Source organism: Pygoscelis adeliae, unplaced genomic scaffold (assembly GCF_000699105.1).
Source record: "Pygoscelis adeliae isolate BGI_AS28 unplaced genomic scaffold, ASM69910v1 Scaffold242, whole genome shotgun sequence".
Lineage (NCBI taxonomy): Eukaryota > Metazoa > Chordata > Aves > Sphenisciformes > Spheniscidae > Pygoscelis > Pygoscelis adeliae.
In genome coordinates this window covers 4,552,533-4,572,263 of record NW_008824369.1, presented here as the reverse complement: position 1 = coordinate 4,572,263, position 19,731 = coordinate 4,552,533, and the positions used below count along the sequence as shown (strand labels likewise).

The 19,731-nt window shown below is 45.6% G+C and overlaps 1 protein-coding gene across 1 annotated transcript; it reads left to right on the top strand.

The window, feature by feature from the left end:
• Nucleotides 1-1,027: 1,027 nt before the first annotated feature.
• FBXL18 (F-box and leucine-rich repeat protein 18) lies at nt 1,028-19,006 on the top strand. The gene is made up of 4 exons (XM_009320041.1): nt 1,028-1,219; nt 2,104-3,644; nt 6,507-6,725; nt 18,551-19,006. The coding sequence occupies exons 1-4, from the start codon at nt 1,067-1,069 to the stop codon at nt 18,705-18,707; spliced, it is 2,070 nt and encodes a 689-aa protein (XP_009318316.1). The 5' UTR covers nt 1,028-1,066; the 3' UTR covers nt 18,708-19,006.
• The last annotated feature ends 725 nt before the right edge of the window (nt 19,007-19,731 follow it).

Sequence of the window (19,731 nt, the reverse complement as noted above, 5' to 3'; positions counted from 1 at the left end):
GGCGACGGCGCTCCGCGCGGGGCTCGGCCTGGGCTACCTGGCGGTGTGAAGAGGCCCCGGGGACCCGGTTCCTGAGGCGAGCCTGCTGCCGTCTAACGGGGCTGGGTACGGGCGCCGAAATCGTCCTCCTCCGGGGTGCCTCTGTGGGGGGGTTTACAGGGGCTGTGAGGTGGGACCAGCTCCCCCCTTCCCTTTAGGGGATGCCATGGCATTAATGCCAATGAGTTTTATTAAAGATGGTGCCAAAGTCCCAGCCAGCCCCTGAAACCGCCATCCTCACGGTGGGGTGGGCTGGGGGCTGTGTCCAGTCCTTGCACCGCGCAAGGCAGTGCGCACCCCGTTGCCTTCTTGTCAGGTGGTCCCGGTGGGTTTGGGGTGCGGTTGCTGGGGTGCCTCTTGTCGCCTGAGTGTTCAAGGAAGGCAGCTTGGGGTGGAGGAGCAAAGGGGCTCCCGTGTCCCCTTTGGAGCCCAGCTGTCAGTCGTGTGGCTTTGTATGCTTAAGGTGTAAGCATGTTGCAGAGAGCTATGGTGATCTGATGCTAGACTGCAGTTTTTTGTGTGTGTGTGTGTATATATATACACACACATATGGTTATGTAACTCTTCAGGCTATTGAAATGGATGGCACTTACTTAGAGGAAAGATGTAGAAAGAGACTGCTGCATTATATTTAGAAAGAATCAGAGACGGTCACTTTCCAATTGCAAAGTAAGTGGCAAAAGTGGAATGAACGTAAGCTTTTTTCCCTCATTCTAAAGTAGCCAACAGCGAAAGAGTGAGTGAAGGTACTGTGGCTTTGTGTGAAGTTTTGCGCTACCTCCATATTGTCTTCTAAGGGAAAGCTTTTGGTTTCTTCATGCAGATGGAAGTACTTAAAGATTCAAGCGTTTCTGTTTTGTCTCACTTTATAAATCCTTATGAGACTCGGGGTATCTGTTTTCTCACAAGCTTTGCTGAAGTTTCTGAGCTAGTAGCTTTTCTTTTTTTCTTTTTTCTTTTTCTCTTCACCCCCCCCCAGGCAATCATAAGTGGGGAGAGCGAGGAGGAAAGTAATGGCGTCAACTTGATGGAGTTCTCAGATGAAATCCTTTTGCACATCCTCAGCTATGTCCCTTGCACAGACCTTGTCCTGAACGTCAGGAGAACCTGCAGGAAACTCGCAACGCTTTGCCTTGACAAGAGTCTAACCCATACAGTTTTACTTCAGAAAGACTATAAGGTGGGGAGAGTAGCTTGCTGCTTCTGTTAGCTATGAAGACAAATCTGACTTCTGAAAAAATGCCAAGAAATAGAACTTTCCAATGTGTCTGCATAAATGAACTGCTCTTGAACTCTGAAATCAAATAAACAATAAACTGTTTTATAAAAGCATTTGTTTTCCAGAATGCTTTGTTAGAACAGCTCTGTGCTCCCTTAGTTATATAAAATACCATCAGTGAAAACTATCTTCTCTGTGTTTCTGGAAGCTAAAATGAAAGTAAATGTGACTTTCCATTTGTAGCTGTGGTTGTGTAAAGTTATCATTTTCTCAAAATACATTTTCCATGTTGTTGTGCAAAAAAATCTTGTGCATATTGCTGTCAGGCATGCAGTCAGCTAAGCCAGAAATTGTATATGCGTTATAACAAAAATAAAGCTTGGGAATGAAGGGTGATACGTTTTATGAGGACTGTATCACCAAGTGCAGGCAAGGGGAAGCCTCTCTTACTCATTGCCAAAAGAGGAAACTGGATGAAGGAGAATGGAAACATTCTCCTTTCAATTTGACTTTCAGTTCTGCTGAAATAGCTTTACTGTTAGAAAATGGAGATTGTCCTCCATTCCACTATCAGTTGCTGAACAGATTTGGCCTCACAGTCAGTAATGCAGAACTGCACAGACTAAGAAGCTAAAGGAAGTGTAATCTTAAGAGTCCAAAGCATGGCAGACTAAGCCAGCTACCAGCAGTATAATAATTCTTAGACTGTGCTAGTGTCCTGAGACCTTTGGATGAGCCACATAATCTAAGTGCTAACCACTGTTATCCCCATCTTCAGATGGGAAACTGAGTCAGTAGACACCATTGCCATATATCTCATTGAATCTGGTTTTGTTTGAGTACAGGTAAACAAAGACAAAGTGAAGCAACTGATGAGGGATATCGGAAAAGAGATTTACCAGCTGAACATGGCTGGGTGCTATTGGCTGCCCAGCTCCACTATTGATCACGTAACACGATGCAAGAACCTGGTAAAACTGAACTTGTCTGGGTGCCACGTCACCTCTCTCCGTCTCTCAAAGATGCTGTCCACGCTCCAGCACCTGCGCTCCCTGGCGATAGATGTAAATCCGGGTTTTGATGCCAGTCAGCTAAGCAGTGAGTGTAAAGCCACTCTTAGCCGTGTCTTGGAATTGAAGCAAACCCTTTACACGCCGTCATATGGTGTCGTTCCGTGCTGCACTAGCCTTGAGAAACTGCTGCTTTATTTTGAGATCCTTGATCGCTCGCGAGAAGGTTTTATGCTCTCTGGGCAGCTAATGGTAGGTGAGAGCAATGTGCCCCATTACCAGAACCTCCGCGTCTTCTATGCCAGGCTGGCTCCTGGCTACGTTAATCAGGAGGTGGTGAGGCTGTACTTGGCAGTGCTAAGTGATCGGACACCTGAGAACCTTCACGCCTTCCTTATTTCTGCCCCAGGTAGCTTTGCGGAGACGGGAGCCACTAAAAACCTCCTGGACTCTATGGCTCGAAATGTACGTCTGGATGCTTTACAATTGCCCAAAGCCTGGATTAATGGCTCTGGGCTCCTGCAACACTTGAAGTTCAACAACCCTTTCTACTTCAGCTTTAGCCGATGCACCTTATCTGGTGGTCACCTGATCCAGAGGGTTATTAATGGTGGGAAGGATCTTAAAAGCTTGACCAGTTTGAATCTCAGTGGCTGCGTTCACTGTCTGGCTCCAGAGTCCTTGTTTCGAAAAGCGGAAGATGACATTGACAGTAGCATTCTGGAAAACCTGGTAGTGTCTTGCTGCAACCTGAGACACCTCAACCTCTCTGCAGCTCACCATCACAGCTCAGAAAGCATAGGGAGTCACTTGTGCCAGCTTCTGTCCAGGCTAAAGCACCTGCTCTCATTAGCACTACCGGTTTGCTCCATCACAGATGTTGCTGCAAATGTGGAAAAGCCTCCCACGGCATCTAATTTGGTGCCCCAAACATTTGGAAGGAAAGTTCGGATTGGGATACAGACATATCCAAGGAACTTAGCGGACCAGGCAAATCAGAAGATAGAGTCTTCGGTATTCTGGGCTCTAATGGGAAGCCTACGATTTTTGGAAACCTTGGAAGTAATTGGGTCCAGTTTTTCCTCTGCCATGCCTCGCAACGAGCCAGCAATTCGGAACTCGTTGCCTCCTTGTGTCCGGGCACAAAGCGTGGGGGATTCAGAGGTGGCTGCCATTAGCCAACTGACTTACTTGCAGAGCCTCACCTTAGCACAGCTGCCTAATATTCTTACTGGCTCTGGGCTTATTAACATTGGATTGCAGTGCCAGCATTTGCGGACTCTTTCGTTGGCCAACCTGGGCATGATGGGGAAGGTGGTCTATATTTCTGCTCTCATGGACATGCTGAAACACTGCAAGTGTTTGAGAGATCTCAGGTGAGGGGCTGCTGTTGAACATCTCCATTTTGTTTCTGGATCTCCAGAAATGTAGTGCGTGGTTTGTTGTGGCTAGTGTTAAAACGACGAGCGTTCCTGTTCGGGTCAAAAGTAGCTGCAATGGCTTGAAAACTGGGTGTTTTCCTTCCTGACTTGTGGAGAGCGGGAAGGCATCGCATGCTGTCCTTGAGGGCTCAGGATATGCCCTTTAACCAATGTTTTAAGAGCAAAAAGTCTCTACGTTGAACTGCCTTCCTTTTAGATAAGGAAGAGTGGATGCTGCATATTTGGGAGCTAGCAGCTTGTCAAGGCTGGGTTAAATACTACATGCCTTTGCTGATTTTTTGGCTTTGTGTACACGTACATCTCTTAAATTTCCAGGAAGGAGGGGACTCCTACAATGTCTAGATAATGTAGGGTTCTCCTTAGGTTTCCCAATGAGATATTTTTCTGCCTTTGGTTTGTATTAAAATCTTGCCTCTTTATTTTTTGTTTCTTTTTCTTTCCTTGACAATGTATTGAAAACATTCCAAATTTAGAGTTTGTCCTGTGGGTGTTCCTCTCCTGGTAGGATTTAAAGGATCCTACCAAGGATCTGATCCTAAAGGGTGCATAAAGGAGCTTCACAGTAGCCAAAATGTGCTTATGAAAGCAAAGGGCACGAACTGTGATGGTTTCCTTGCACCAGTCCATATGAACATAAATGTTATCGCTTTAAAAAGATGCTTTTTTCTTCTTTTTTCCCTAAATCAGCTTCTGTTGGTGAAACTGTTAGACCTGTCAGTCTCGTTGTCATCCTCTGTTCACAAAATGGGTCTAAAATGCCTAACAGTAGTAACAGCAAGGTCAGTCGTGTGATCACAAAAGCAGTTAGTGTGATTAAAATTATTGCTCATCAGCTGAGACTGGCGTTTGTGTGCATGTTCCTGATCCATTGCAACAGTGAAGGGAGCCAGGATGGCTAAAACACCTCAGGAGGTTTTTCATTTTCCACCGCTTCCCATTTATAACAGGCAAGGAGTGTGTTGGTCTCTCATCCAAGGGATGGCAGCTGTTGGAAATTCAGTTGCTTAATGGCTTGAGTCATGTGAATGTATCTTTAACCTTCGGGAGACTAAATAGCCATGGAATAACTAAGATCTGGGGAAGGAGGTTTGGGTGTGCAGCGTTGCTTCACTCAGTTTAGGCCCTGTAGTTTCCAGAGGCTTTGAAATGGAGGCCAAGAGCGATAAAGATGAGAGGCAGCGTAGAGCCTTGAATAAAGGACAAACAAGGGTGTCTCCTTGTAACAGCCAGGCGTTTCAATGTAAGCTGTCATTGTTCTTTCTTGAGTAAAGTCTAAGGTTTTATATAGGTTTAAGAGGATTTTAGTGTTTAGCACTTCCTCCTGATAATGTAGTTTCCTTTTCATTTGACTAATTCTCTGTTGCTTCTACCTTCTTTTCCCCTCCCCGTTTTCCAGGCTGAGACGCTCGTTTAAGGGGCTATTTCAAAGCAACATTGTCATCTAGCGAGTGAAAAGCAGTATTGCAAGTATGGCTGTCGTGTCACAGAGATTAACCTAGAAATCTGCTGTGAGGTTGCAAGGGCTTCTGTGTTTTTTGTCCTAAACTTATAATGGACCAATAACGCTGCTGAAAAATTGGGGAGGCTTCCCATTTCCTTAATATTAATTTTAAGCTATTACCCAAAGTGCTCGTGGGCTGTAAGGATCTCTTCAGGCAATGCTACCTGACAGCAGTTGCAGGCTGAGACTCTAAAACAGAATTTATCAATTAACACGATTAAGTTGCTGAGATACCCCTGTGTACTACAAAAGCCTATGCAGAGATTATCCAGATCAGGTTGGGACTGACAGCTTGTTATCACCTAATGGATTAATCTTCTTGGAGCTCTTGGCCTTGCTGACCCAATGACTGGGGTTCCCAAGTGCTCTGAGGCCCTGTAGTAAATCTGCACTAAGCAGACGTAGTCTCCTGGTGACACCGGTCCTGAGCAGGTTCTGCTTCCTGCAGATTGGTTTCTGTGAGGGAGTCATCCAGTTATACTGCTAGTGAAAACATGGACCCCTTGTTGGTCAGGTATGGCTTCGCCATGTCATTTTGTTGTCCTGCTCTGGGCTGTGATGTAAGATTGTGGATAGCCACGATAGAGGATCCTGTCTCTCTTCTCTGGGCCAAGTGTTTAAGATAAAGGTTGAATTGATGGTGGTTCTTCTTCCTGTGGGAGAGCGGTAGCTTTGATTCTTTGCTATCGTCTGACCGGGGAGGGCTGGTTGTGGTCACTCTGTTGGCTCAGAGGCCCACGTTCTGTATCACCATGTGTGTATTGTGAATTTTTCACGCCTGCTTCTCTCTAGGCAGTAAACTGAAGATGACCGCTTTGATCAGTGTTTGGTGCACTGGAGCAGTAAGTCCCTAAATCCACATGAACTGCGCGGTGGATGTCAGGTAGCAAAAGCCAGGCTGTGCTTGTCATAAGACCAGAATGGATCTGCTGGTCGGATCTAAGTCCCATCTTACCCAACATGCTTTCTGGAAAACTTGCAAAACCAGGGTTACTCCCTGTGGGCGCTGGAATTCTTCAGTTTAGGGCCTTTCTGCCTATTTGTGTCCTTGTCCTTTAGCACACACCGTTCAAGAGTAACTAGCAAGCAAGAGGTCTGAGCTTGCATGTCGGGTTTGTCATGCCATACCGCTGGCACAAGCAGGTAGAAGGTTATCGCATGTGTAACTGAAACAGGTGGTGGGGGACACTGGTTGCTCCGTTTGCCAACTCCCCATGAATGTGCTGTCTTCCCTCTTGTCTGAAAGCAGCCCAAGCATGAATTGCCCATTGACTTGTTTTTGTTTATTCTTGCAGGCTGGAACAGCCGTACTTCTGTGCGGGTGCCCAGTTCTTCCAGGCACTGAGTCATTGCTCCAGTCTCCAGCGGCTTTGCATCGTCTCCCGGAGTGGGACTCTGCAGTCTGATGCAGTGATGTCATTCATGGCCAACTGCCTTGAGGTCATCATGTGCCACATGTTTATGGGAGAATCTCTTACTGTTTGCAAAAACCTCCAGCAATCTATTGTCCGGAGGTGAGTGCGGAAAGGGGTTGATGTGGGATTTCTGGAGCTGTTGAAGATTTATCTCCATTTCCATGCTTGCCAAGGTTTATATGGCTTGAAGCACTTGTTCCAAGAAGCTAATAGGTACTGTGTAACCGCTTGGCACATGAACTAGCCTCTTATTTTAATAAGAGTGAATCAGTGAAATATTTGAAGGTATTATATGAATTTTTGATTCCATTCCCACCCATGTTCTCTGCAGTTCCGTTGGCTGAGTTAAAGTTCTGGATGTAAAGCTACATCGTAAATCAAATGACATTTTTCGTGTAAACAAAACATCTGCCGATATTTTAAGTACAGAGAGATTTGACCTTGAAGCTTTCCTCCTTTCCCACAAGTGACTAAGATAATTCTTCGTCCTCTAATCACTTGTAAATGTCACTTACTGATAATCCCCTGGCAGCGCAATTCAAAGCCTTTAAAGGGTTGTTGTGAAGGGTTTTTCTTCGGGGGGTGTGTGTGTGGGAGAATTGGTACAAACTGCCTTTGCACGTTTGGCAGATCTTAAATGCATTTTGCTTGGCCCCTTGCAGTGTTCTGAGGCTCACGTGGTGGGAAACGTTTGTGCGTGAGCCGTGAACTGCATTTGAAAAGAGAGCTTCTAATTACGCTTGGCATTTTGAAATCTTCTAATAGTGGCAGTCATCTTACAAAATATTTCCCATGCAACAGGCTTTCCATTATTATTTTTTTTTCTGTAAGGCTTTTTCTCCGCCTTCAGTCTGTTTTCTTTGTCACCTACTGTTGCTTTGCCCTGTTAAGATCTACTAATAATTTCAAATCACACGGCATTATTACTGCATCCTAAAGGGTGCTCCTCCCCCCCAGCTTTTCTCCAGCTTCAAACTGACTTATTACACTTGGCTTGTTTCTGTGGATCAAATCCAGAAGAGCCTATGACTCTATTAGCTACCTACCAAACTGCACACGAGATTGTTTGTTACAGCCTCTAAAAGGCTTTGTGTCCTTCTGGGATAGTGATTGTTGGAAACATCTAAGTAAATTCCTTGTGATGTGACAAGGATTCTTTGAGTTTGTTTTTCACAGGGCTTCATATCTGTAAAAACATTTCTTGGTGGATTTCAGTTGTGCTTTGGGGATCCTTAGAAAGAACCAAGAATCCGCAGTTCCCGTTTTTTATTTTGCCTTCCCCTCTGAGATGCCATTGCAGCACTGGCCAAAATTTTAATGTCCGCTTACTGAGCTGAAATATGCTGTTCTGCAGTCTTTTCTCCCTCTTTTTCTGTGTCGTGGACGGATTCGCACTACATTCTGTACCTCCTAATAATTTAAACCCTGGGAACTTTCCAAAGAGCAGTTGATGCCTCGTGGAAATGTTAAAAACTATTTTTATATTTAGCAACAGTTTTGGCTGTCATACTGGTTTTCTTCTTTTGTATTTTATTAATAGAGACATTTGTATGAAAACAGGATTTTTGAAGTGTTTTGGTTTTTCTTTTTCTCTGAAGAGAGCATCTGCTCCCACTGCAAATTCTACACCTGAAGTCATAATCCTCTATGACATTGTAATTGGTGGCTCTGGAAACGATTTTGATGTCACGTAAGATTATGACTTCAGGAGGAGGATAAGCAGTGGGAGCAGATGCTCTCCTAAGCAACAAAGATCCCATTCTCATGCAACTGTCTCTAGTAATAAAATGGAAGGAACAAAATACAGAAAATGATGTGTAAGCAAAGCCTGGAGTCTTCCACGAGCCATCAGTGAGTCTTCCACGTGACTTTTCCAGTGATCCCGTTCTCATCCTTGCACAAATGTGCCTTCAGATGGGGTCAGGAATTGACTTTCTTTTGACTGCATTTTGTCTGCTACTCCAAGGGCAAAGGGACATGCAGTAAAATCTGTGTGTGAGCTACATCATTGCTTAAATCTGTGGACAAGGCCCTAATTCACACAGCATGGCTTCCTCTAAAAATGTGCTGCTAGTGTCTCTTTAATCCAAGTTTTAAATTGGAAGAGCCCATTGAGCAGCAAGTTTGAAGTTATATATGCTTGTGCCAGAATGAAATAAGGTGATTTATTCCTTTTGGTTTGTTTTTTTGGTTTTTTGTTTGGAATGTGTGCAGATGCTGTGTGTGCGGGAAAAACATGGAGAGTGGGTGGGAAGGAGGAGGCGAGGGCAGGGAAGGCAAGGCTGTGAGCCTTCCTTTGTTTGCTCCCTTTCTTGAGCTGGGGGAATTGATACATATTCCTCGGGTCCCATTAAGGGTTAGAGTTCCTGTTTTAGGGCTATGGAGATGGTCTTGTTTAGGCTGAGAGCAGCCAAGTGATTGCTGTTTTTGAACAGGGAGATGGGGCCAAAGTGATTCCCATTCTCCCAATGCCTCTTAAAAAGAGAAGAAATGTGGGTGGGAACTGGAAAGGCCTGGGGCTGGGCATGCACTAGTAGTTTGCTGCAGGTGGTAGAGCTGGGAGGGCTTGAAAACGCGATCTAGTGCAGTGCAATCCTTTTTCAGACGTGGATGCACAGGAGGGTTTGGATCACAGAAGAGGCTAGGACCGATTTGGGGAGAACAGACTGGTTTCAGCTGCGGAGTTGTACTGGAAGATGATGTATATACAGGGTGTGGTGATGGGAGCTTGGGTATTAAATCTCCTGCATCATACCGATGGCTTAAAGCCTGAGCTGGTTCTCAAACTCTTCCCTTTGACTGTAAAATAAGGTTAGTATTATGTATTTCTCTTCTGCTGGCCCCAAAAGAGAGTTGTTCTCATGTCTGTTAGTCTTGTGACAGCTCTAAACCAGGCAGGCCCTGTGGTGTCCAGCTTTCTTGTGGGCAGTTTTCTGGTTGAAGTTTGCTGCTATTTGGGACAAATTAGTTTACGTATTTAAGTCATTAAAAGGCTCTGATTCAGTTCTGCCTCTTTTGCAATGAAACACAGTAAGCAGAACAGCACTCATCTGGAGCCCTCATCAGCAAACAAGAGGCTTGCAAGGGCAAGGTCTCCTCTGAGCTTTAGAGAAGACTGTTTCCCTCTGGGCAGATAAATCATTGCACTGTTTTTCTTTATTCTTTTTTCTTCTGTGTGAATGGGAGGGGTAATCTCCTTTATGGTTCAGGGAGATACTCTGTGCACATAAGAAGGGCTTAGTGGTTACAGTGGGAGATGTGGCTTGAGTGATCCATATCCACTTCCCTGATCTTCCTCAGATTTCACATGTGACAGTGGTCTAGTCTCAGTTTCTCTGTAAAATGACATTTATTTTTTTTCCTATCACATGGCGCTCGGCTGCTGCCACACTTCAGATAGTAGCAGATCTAACGAACACAATGTTTTCCCTTTTATGCTTGGACCCTAACTTTGCCAGAGTGCTTAGCTCCAAGCGCGTGTTGTCTTTGTTTAAGTAACTCTTCTGTTAAAACCACTGCAGCGGTAATTCCAGAAATACTAAAATACCACAATTTGAGGACCCACGGTTGTAGGTTCAATCGTGACCCCAGACCTGTTGCTATGCAAAGAGGCTTCTTTGCAGAAAATGAATATTTGCTTCTCCCTTTTGGGCTGAGTTGCTGTGCTGGGATTCTTTCTAAATGCTTGCAAAGAGCCGTGTGTCCAAAGCCCGGTCCGAGGGGACGAGGCTTGCTTCGAACAGCTTTCCCCGAGGGTTTCCACACTGTTATTTTGTGAACTAGTCAGTAGATGGAGCTGTGACCTATGGAAGGTGTCCCACTGCTTACTGATGTGTTGCATGCTAAATAATCCTATTTATACGCCTGCATTTCTCTGCCCCAGAAATCTTGCGGGCAAGGAATTTGGATGACTTCAGGGTTGCAAAGCTACATGGCATGGTTAGTGGGCACTTCACAAATGTGCTGGAGAATTTGCTTTCCTGGTGAAGCTTACCAGCAGAAAACAGGCTGGAAGAGGGGATGGGAAATGCTTTGGCAAATATCCCCTTGGCCTCAAGGACAGATTTTATTTTCCAGTGTGTTCCTTTAGAATTTTGTAGGTTTTAGCTTAAGTGTTTAGATAGCTCCTATCATTGTAATGATTTCAAGGGCTCTACACCACCAGACAATACAAGCCTGTGAAAAGTCCTTGAAAAAACACCTTGGAAAAGATCAAGAAAGCAACAGTAAAAAAAAAAAACCAAACCCCAAAGCAAAACAAAAAATCTCTGAGCGCGCAATGTCATTAGGGATTCTTCATACATAGGGGGAAAGTGTCAAGGCGTAGAGGCGAGTTGTGATTTATAGAAATGCAATCCAAGTTAAGCCATGGTAGAGAGCGTGGTCAGGAAGCGAAAGATTGTGGTGCAGCTGAAGTGTGTTTTGGGGAGGTGGGTGGGTAGCTGGGCTCAGCTGCTCATGTCTCCCAAAAGTGCTGTCATCATCTCCTGGGGTCTGATAGCTGTTGGGAGAAGGTGCAGAGGGCTAGGGCTGGGGCTGGCTGGGGGCCTGGTGCAGCGTCCCCCAAGAGCAGCGGGGTGGGGAGTGGGGGGCTGGCAGTCCTAGCTCAAGCCCTCTGCCCCTGTTCCCCTAACCACGCTGTCTACGGATCTCCAGCAAATGGCTTTGCAAAGCGAGTGTGTGACTGAGGTGACTCTGAGGATTAACCAGTGCTGGAAAGTGCAGAGAATTTTACTGGTTTAGGACAATCTGCCTGTTCTGGGGATCGAAGACCGAGAGAAAGAGAAACACTAACTTAACCTTCCTTCCTTCTCCCTGTGTCAGGTACGATCACCGCTTAGTTTGAAGTGACTTTTGCAATAGGACTCCTGCCACTTTCCAGGAATAGCTATTTCAGTCTGAATTAGATCTTACTATTCAAGCTTCTGTAGCATTACCTAAATTTTCCCCTGCTTGTTATTGTCCTTTTTTAACATGAAACCCTTGGCTGAATCTTACCTTTTCTTAAACTGCTGACTCCAGTGGCCCTGCGTGGCTGTGAGAGCCATGGTGCTCGCTGAAGGGATGAAGCACCCTCCTGGGACTCCGTTGCAGAAATAGGGCTTCCAGGTGGGAGCATGAGGATGAAACTGAGTATTTGGAAAGTGCTGAGTGAGCCAGTCCCTCTTCTGGTGTTTGGCACAGGACTGAACGATCACAAATGAATTTTTGCTCACCTCAGAGCTAAGCGTTTCCCCCTCCCTTGTTGCTATTGCCCTGGATATCCCTGCAGTATTCCTCTTGCCTGGATTCTCATTGTGGGCTCGGCCTCAGAAAAGCCCTTTTGGGTAATCCTTTTTACTGTTAGATGGGTGGGAGGGGGCTGTTAAGGCAGTAAGCGAGTGCGAGATCATCTTTGAATTCAGCAGAGTCCTCCCAGCATCCCTCCTGCACTACCCACCTGACCGGTGCAATTGTACCGACACTGCAAAAAGCTGGTATTACCACCCAGGGCTTATTTGAGATTGTCAAGGTGGTTTTGCATCCCTCCACCACCTTCTCTTCCTTCTGACCTTGAAAAAGTCCCTCTCAGTACACCGCTGGCTTTCCTGGATCCCAGAGCCAGCACGGTAGCTGCCAGTCCCACTCCGCTAGCCTAAGCATGTTGTGGGCTCGGGCCCTGTGTCTGATTGCAGAAGACTTAATGTATCGCTAGGCTGGTGTAGTGAATCATTAGCATCCTGTTCCAGCTTTCATTGTCTGTTTCATTTCCTGCTCTTAGAAACCCCTGAATCATTCTGTCACAGACTGAATAACAAACTGCATCCTTGTCAGCTTGCGTTACCCAAGAATTCGTTGGCGGGCTTGGCGAAGGCTGACTCTGCTTGAGGTGTGGCCCAGACACCTTTTCTTCTACCAGGGATGTTGTTTATGGGTGGGTTCAAATACTTTACAAGCCAGCACGGCTTGTGGGACCATCCCAAATTTGGCATATTAATGTATATTCTTTTGGGGGTACTAACATACCCTTTTCTTAAATGCATTCCTGTGGTTGACCCAAATGGCTTGTTCTAACTGCTAGCTCGTGTTTTGAAGGGAATTCAGTCCTGAAACCTTCCTTAGAGGGTAGATTGGTTTGTGCATGAAATAGGTTTCAAGGAGTGTCCTCCTCTCTCTCTTGGCTGAGAAATAATATTAGAATATACTGTCGTGCTTTCTCTTCATGAGGGTGTAAAAGGCTGAACGGAAGCATTAACTGCAGCTTTAAAGCATTTCCATAGTAAAATAAATCTAATTGAGCAGTTATTGCAGTAGCTTTTTAATTTGTGGAAGAGATTAGGAAATAACTTTCAGCTTGCTCTGCAGAGCACTCCCCTAGGACATGTCCTGGGCGCTCTGGCATCGCTCTTTGGGTTCTTATTCCCTCCCTCTCTAGTTGTCCGGTCACATTTGACTGATGCAGAGTTCAGCTGGCAAAATAATGTAAGAACCTCAATCTGCGAGCATGTTTGATATAAACCTCGGTTCACAGGAGAAGTAGCGGAGTGTCATTCATGCTTTACAGAGAGAAACCACAGTAGAGAGATGTAATTTGCCTCTACTCAGGATAAGTCTGACGTGTATTGCTCCTTCCCCATGACACGATGCAGTGGCAGAGGATGCTGCATTGAAGATAATGGGAGAGTTGGCAGTGTTGTGCGCGAATGACTTCCAGAGTCCCATCTACGCCCCTTTGTCTCAGGTTGGAGGCTGTAGTGATGGGACTTAAGGTGAGGGGAAATCGCAGGCCCTGGGAGAATGCCAAGTTTGTCTGTGTAGACATGAGGGGATGGAAGACACCCTTAAAGGAAAACACTTTATGGAGGAAATATCTCATTGTGTGGAGTTAAGAGCAACCTGAGGAATCACAACAGCTTTCCTCAGGAGCTTTTGAAGTCTGTTTCTGAGGTTAGAAAACGAAGCCTGCTCAGCGCTGGTACTCTGGCAGGGTTGGAAGTGAGAATGGCACTAAGGAATGGGTCTGCTGTAGAGTCAGTGTGTGGAGGCTTTGGACCCCTCTTGACAGGCTTCTTGACAGACCCCTCTTGAAGGACTAAATTGCATTGACTCATTCCAGGGGATGAGTTGGGGGCAAGGGTCCTCCCTGCTCACAGAGGAAGGGGCCTGGGGAAATCCCACCCACAGTTTCTTCGGCGTGGCTGGAAGATGCTCTGGAGAAGCTTTGTTTTATGCTGTTGGCAGTCACTGTAAGCAAGGAGAGCTTTTGCAGTTCCCTGGTACTGAGTTCAGGACACAGCCAGTGGAACAAATTTTAAGTGTATGTCTGGCCTTCCCTGAAAAGATGAGAAAAGTGCGTGTATGTATGTTGGGTCATGCCACTTGTCAGCTTCTCCAGCTTGTCCTGGCACTTCCTCCGTTCCACTGTGCCATGCTTCAGGGATGGGAGTTTCCAGCCTGGCTCAGGTACTCTGGCTGAAGCTTTCAAGACAGATGCCACATTTGAACTTTTAGCTGTGAGCAAGTCTTCCAGTGAAAACAGACTTATGCTGTGCCTGGCAGAGGATTAACAGGGTTTTTGTGCATGTAGGTGAAAGAGCTGCATACAGGGCAAAAAGTGAGTTGGTCTGAATTCTCTTCTCTTGGGAAAGTCGTGCCTCTCCAGAAGCAGCTCACCAGCCTGTGGGGGAAGTCTAAATGGAGGGAGAAGAAGGTGTGCGACTGCAGCAGAGATTGGTTTGCATTTATGAGAGTCGTGCAAACCAGAGTCCACATCTGCTCTGGCCCCGCTGTGCTCTGTTCCCCCCATATCAAGCTTCTCCCGGTTTCCTTCCTTACTTTCCTTCTCACTAGAGCCTCTTTTCCCATAAGCTCATCTCAGTTTGTGGAGTTCAAAAATCTGGCCTTGATCCATTCCTGATACACCGTATTTCCTTGTTTTACCTGGTGTGTGCTGCTTTTGTTGCCAGTGCTTGATTATACCACCTTGTGTGCCCTTATTCCTGCTTGCCAGCTTTTGTGAAGTGGGATGTGCTGAAATGTCTGAATTTGGTGTGGGGCTTTTCTTAAGTTCCTCTGGAAATTTCAAGGGGAAATACATTCTTTAGTCCCAAATACTGCCTTAACCTTTCCTTACAAGTAAGAGGAGGTAAGTTTGAGCAGCACCTAACGCAGTGGAGCTGTCGTCTTCTGGGGTCTGTGGTGCAGAGAGTTGCAGGGGTGCGTAATCCATCGTTACAAGCTGGCTGGTGAGATTCACCTGTGGCTTTGGGCTGCCCTTTAGCTCTATCAGCAGGTGGAGTCCTGGGGACTCGCTGGCCTCTCTAGAGAGGTATGTCTGAAAACACACACTGAGAGTGTTTGCCAGGAGATAACTGCATTCCAGGGAGTGACTCTTTTGTCTTGCTAAAATCGAGGAAATCTGATCAAAGTGCAGCCTTGCTTTAGACTTTTTCTCTTTCTTTTTGACTTTGTCCCTGACCTACATATTGGATCCTGCCACGCTGGTTGGAAGTAATTGAGACTGTAGTGTTAGGCTATTTACCAAGCTGTTCACTTGAAAATAACCTTACTGTGGCCAGTCCACACCTGTTCTGGGCTAATTCTGGAGGCAAATAACAAAGCCCCATTAACCCTCTCAGCCACATGCAACCTGTTCAAGATCTAACTGTAGAGTGAGGTAATACCTCTGCTGATGCCAGGAGGAATTTGTGACACAGGGTGTGCTTCGTTCTTCGTTTCCTGGCTCCATGGATGATTCCAGCCAGCTGCTGAAGCCAGGCCCACTATGTGTCCACATCCAAATGAGGACACTTCAGAGACCTCCTTGTAAAAGTTCCCGCTGGGTGGTTGTTGGTTTGGTGTCGAGTCTGCTGGACCAGAGGTTATGCTGGAAAATATGTGTGTGAGGGGGTATTTTCTTTGTTATCCCAGTGGTTGTTTCTGATTAAAGGATCTGTTTTGAAGGGGCTGCTAGTCAGTTGCCTAGAAAACTTGCTTTCATTTAATTAATCATGATGAGTTTAGTCTGGAGGTTTTGTAGGAGAGAGCAAGCAAGCATATCCTTGGCTTCTTTCCCTTGGAAAAAAAAGCAGGGTTTCATGTCTGAAACTGCAGCTCTTTTGTCTCCCCAGGTTGACATCCTCCTCTGTCCTTCGGGTTTTAATTTTACAAGCCATGCGCTTGCAGAGGTAGATCCAGTTTGAAGTCCATCCAGGTGTGGAATGAGGAAAGAACCGTCAAGAAGATTACAGGAGCTATTCTGCAACTCATTAACTCAATCTCTTCCCCTTCTTGTTATCTCCTCCCCGTGCCTGGGGCCTTTTGAACTAGTGCTCTAAGTGCTTCTCACTTAATCTAGCCCACCTGGACAGGTGTATGAAGAAAGGAATTGCCTTCCGGGGAAGGACTAAAGGAGCATAGATTGCAGAGGGAGTCTGCTTTTGGGAACTGCTAATCCCAGTTTAACATTATGACAGCTGCTCGTTAAAATCAGGGTGTTTTTTAACAGGCAGTTAAAGGAGAGGCTTTGCACGCACATTTAGCTGAGAATAATAGTGAACCATGTGCATTTGATTTTTTTTTTCTTAAATCACGCAAATTGTACATGGAAAGAATTCTCCGGCGTCAACTTGCTGGGGTATGGAATTTACAAGATTTGCAGTAACATACAGTTTCCTGTTGAGGCGGGGAGAAAATTACAAAGCCTTCTTTTTTCTTTTTTTTCTTTTTTTTTTTTAAATCAAGTTCAAACCTTTCGTATAAATCCGGCCTCTTTGGAAGGTATACTTACTGTATTGGGGTTTTTCAGTTGTCTTGGTGGCAGATTGTCATGTAAACTTGTCTAGGTTCTCATTTTTATGGCTACATGTAAAGGCTGCTTATAAACTACAATTTTGTATATGGTGCGAAGGCAGCATGCAGATCTAATTTGGGAGAGTCTATATACAAAGAAAGAAGCAGAGGTTTCTTTGCCTTGGGGAGATGGCTGTTTCTTCCTAGTTGAACTTCAGTAAACTTGGTCTATTAACATGATTTTCTCTGCAGGACTGTGGTGTTGGATAAGAAACATGAAGAGCTGAGGCAGAGGAGGGACTATCAAAGAGACATTTGCTGTATTTTATGTAATTTCACTGCAGACTTTACCAACTGCCTCCCAGATCAGCAGTTAGTTGCTGGTTGATTTCTTGTAGGCAGTGCTGTGGAAGTAAGAAACTGTGCAGCTCCTACATAAGCCCCCAGATCCACTCAAGGAGCTGCGTCCTTTTCTGCCAGCCCTCAGGCATGAGGCATGAAGGGCAGGTCTGTGATGCAGAAAGATATAAAATTGCCCTGGGTAGTTTTGTTGCTGGAAATCCTTACTCCTGCAGCTACTTAGGTTCAGGCAAATTAATTTAACCCACCAGGACTGAGCAACTAGCCTCAGAATGGGAGTTTCTCTGCTACATTTTTGGCAGCTCTACTCCAAGTCATTTGTGGATGGGAACATCCTTTCTGTCTCCCTGGGAAATGCCAGTCTCTTGCGGCCTTTTCTTCAGCTGGCTGTATTGCTACCTAGTATTTTCACGTGTGTTTCCAGCAGCCGAATCTCTATCTGTTCCCTCTCTGTTTGACAGAAATCTGGCCGTTTCAGAGCTAGAGATGAGCTGGGAATTTTCCAGACACACATCTGTATAAGAGAAGTTTGTTGAGCAGTGAACTCCTCTTTTGACCCAACACAACTTGGTTCAGCCTCAAGGGACTGATGCTGCCGGTTTGACTCTGCCTCCTTTAGAGTGATAATGAACTGGCCCTTGTCACACGGTTCGGAGGAAGCATCTTGGTGGCATGGGGCTAATAGTCACAATTCTTTTAAGGGTGTAACTATTAAGCTGTAGCATAACTTCCCTTTACCTCCCAGCTTTAAAAGGCTGAACTCTTGTTATGCTACACTGAGTAATACTCTTTCTCTTCCCCCATGTTCTCTTACTCACCAGGTTGCTATCATGTAGAGTACTTGCGATGGGCATTTGGACTCTTTTTGTATAGCTCTTTTTACATCATATAAATGGCTTTAACTTTTGCTGATCTCTTCCTCTGCTCTGTAGTTACAACCCTGCTGCTCCTCTCTCATGTTGTCGTATCAGGCCTCGCGCTTGCAAGGTCTGGGATGTGTGGTGGAAGGCAGACCCAGTAGTGTGATGTTGGCAGGAAGAGCTGGGAGCGCAGATGAGAATGCAGATTTCTCTAAGAGGGGACCAGAAGGCTAAGGCTGTAGATTCAGAAACTGGAACCCAAAATTCAAGTGGCAAACAGGGATACTTGTGTGCGTTTCTGTTAGGGCAAATTCCTGTGGTGCCAAGACAGATTTTCTGCAACTTGGATTAAAAAGGAGGCTGCAGCACACGTGTGTGTGCGCACATGTGCACGGGCACACTTAAATGCTTATCTGCAGATCTGAGCTTTCTAAACTTGCTTGTGCTCTAATTGCAGAGCATAGACTCTGCATGCAGAACAATCCCAGGCTCAGCCCCGAGGGAATGCCTGGCACTGCTCTGGCCTGATTTTCTTAATGGCTCTGCAACTTGCCACTGGTTTGTAGGTGGTTTAAATTATTATCTCTGAGCACCTTGCCCAGCTTGGGCAGAGCTCTTAGGATCTCTGGTCCTCTAAGAATACCTGTATGTTGCGATTTATTTATTTATTAAGACTTCTTCCTCCCTCCCCATGTTAGGCCCAGTTTGCGCTTGTATCAGCTCAACAGACTCACTGAAAAGGGGTGCAAGCCCAGCCTGCGCTCCCCACTGACATGCAGGAGAGTGGGAGACCTTGACTTCCAGCTGCTCCCCCTGCCTCCTCTGAACAACCTTCCTTGCTCCCACCGCTGCATGATCTATATCCATGCAATCCCCTTCTCTTGCACTGGAGAATTGGTGTTCTCCTCGGCTAATAACCTGTCTCTCATTTAGTTTCCAGGCGGACCGCCCTGCATTAAATGTCGTCATTTTCCCTCTGCTTCATGAGGACTTGACAGAGGTCATCAGGGATGTCCCCATGCGGCACTTGGATGAAATTACCTTGTTTAAAAGCAGAGTGGCCGAGGAACCTCCCAACTTGTGGTGGTGACTGTCACAGCATGGAAAGGACAGTCAGCGTGAACACATGAAATAGTTTCTTGTTGGCCTGGATTCCCCATCTTCAGCTCCTGGCCACCTCACTGGATGCTGTACAATCACTTCAAATAGGTGCAATTGCAAAATAAAAAAAGCCGGCCCTTTGCAGTGGGGAAACATCTATTGGATATTGCTTGCATCTGAAAATCCTGTCTCAAAGGCTTCTGGAATCTGATGAGTATTTCCTTGCGGTTAATATGAATTGCTTTGTTGTTTTACTGAAGTTAAAGGTAAGAGAAACTGACTTAATGATGCTCTTTCCCCTGTGTCACCTGTATTTCCTAAGGGCCCCTGTGTACTTTGGCAGTGTGCTTTGTGATATTGGTGGAACTCATTCTTTGCTTTGGTCGATTTTTGGCAAGGTAGAAAGCCTAAGCCAGCAAAGAGGCACAAAAATGTGTTGCTCAGTTGAAGTGCATCACATCTTTTCTATGTTACAAATACGCATCTGTAGTCACACACATGCAATCACAGATATTTAAAGGTTGTTTTTGATTGAGAAGTACCACAAGGACTCTTTTCTATTTTTGAATAACAAATTAAGGTCATGAGCGCCTCGACCATGGTATGTTCTTGCTGATGCTGTTTCCATCAGTTGGTCTGGTGGAAGAAGTTCTTGGCTCTTTTGGAAATCCTTGTCCTAGGGTAGATGGTGCCTACAGTGAATAAGTTGAGGCTCAGATTGATTTAAATGCAGTCTGTCTTGCAGTGTAGATGGGAATGTAGTGTTCCAGTTCTGTCCTTAGATCCCATGCCTTGAGCTCATGCTAATTTTAGAGATATGAAGTATTTTCACAGTGTGATTTCAGTCAGCTTCTCTGCTCCACAGAACTTCCTCAGGCATCAGTGGTGGTCTGGATCACATTCATATTGCCTTATTTACTGAGCACTTTTGAAAGCATCAGACAGCTGTACCAAAAGCTGAGTTATGTATTCCTGGAGTGATGTTTCTGGATGGCAGTTGGATTTCCCTTTTG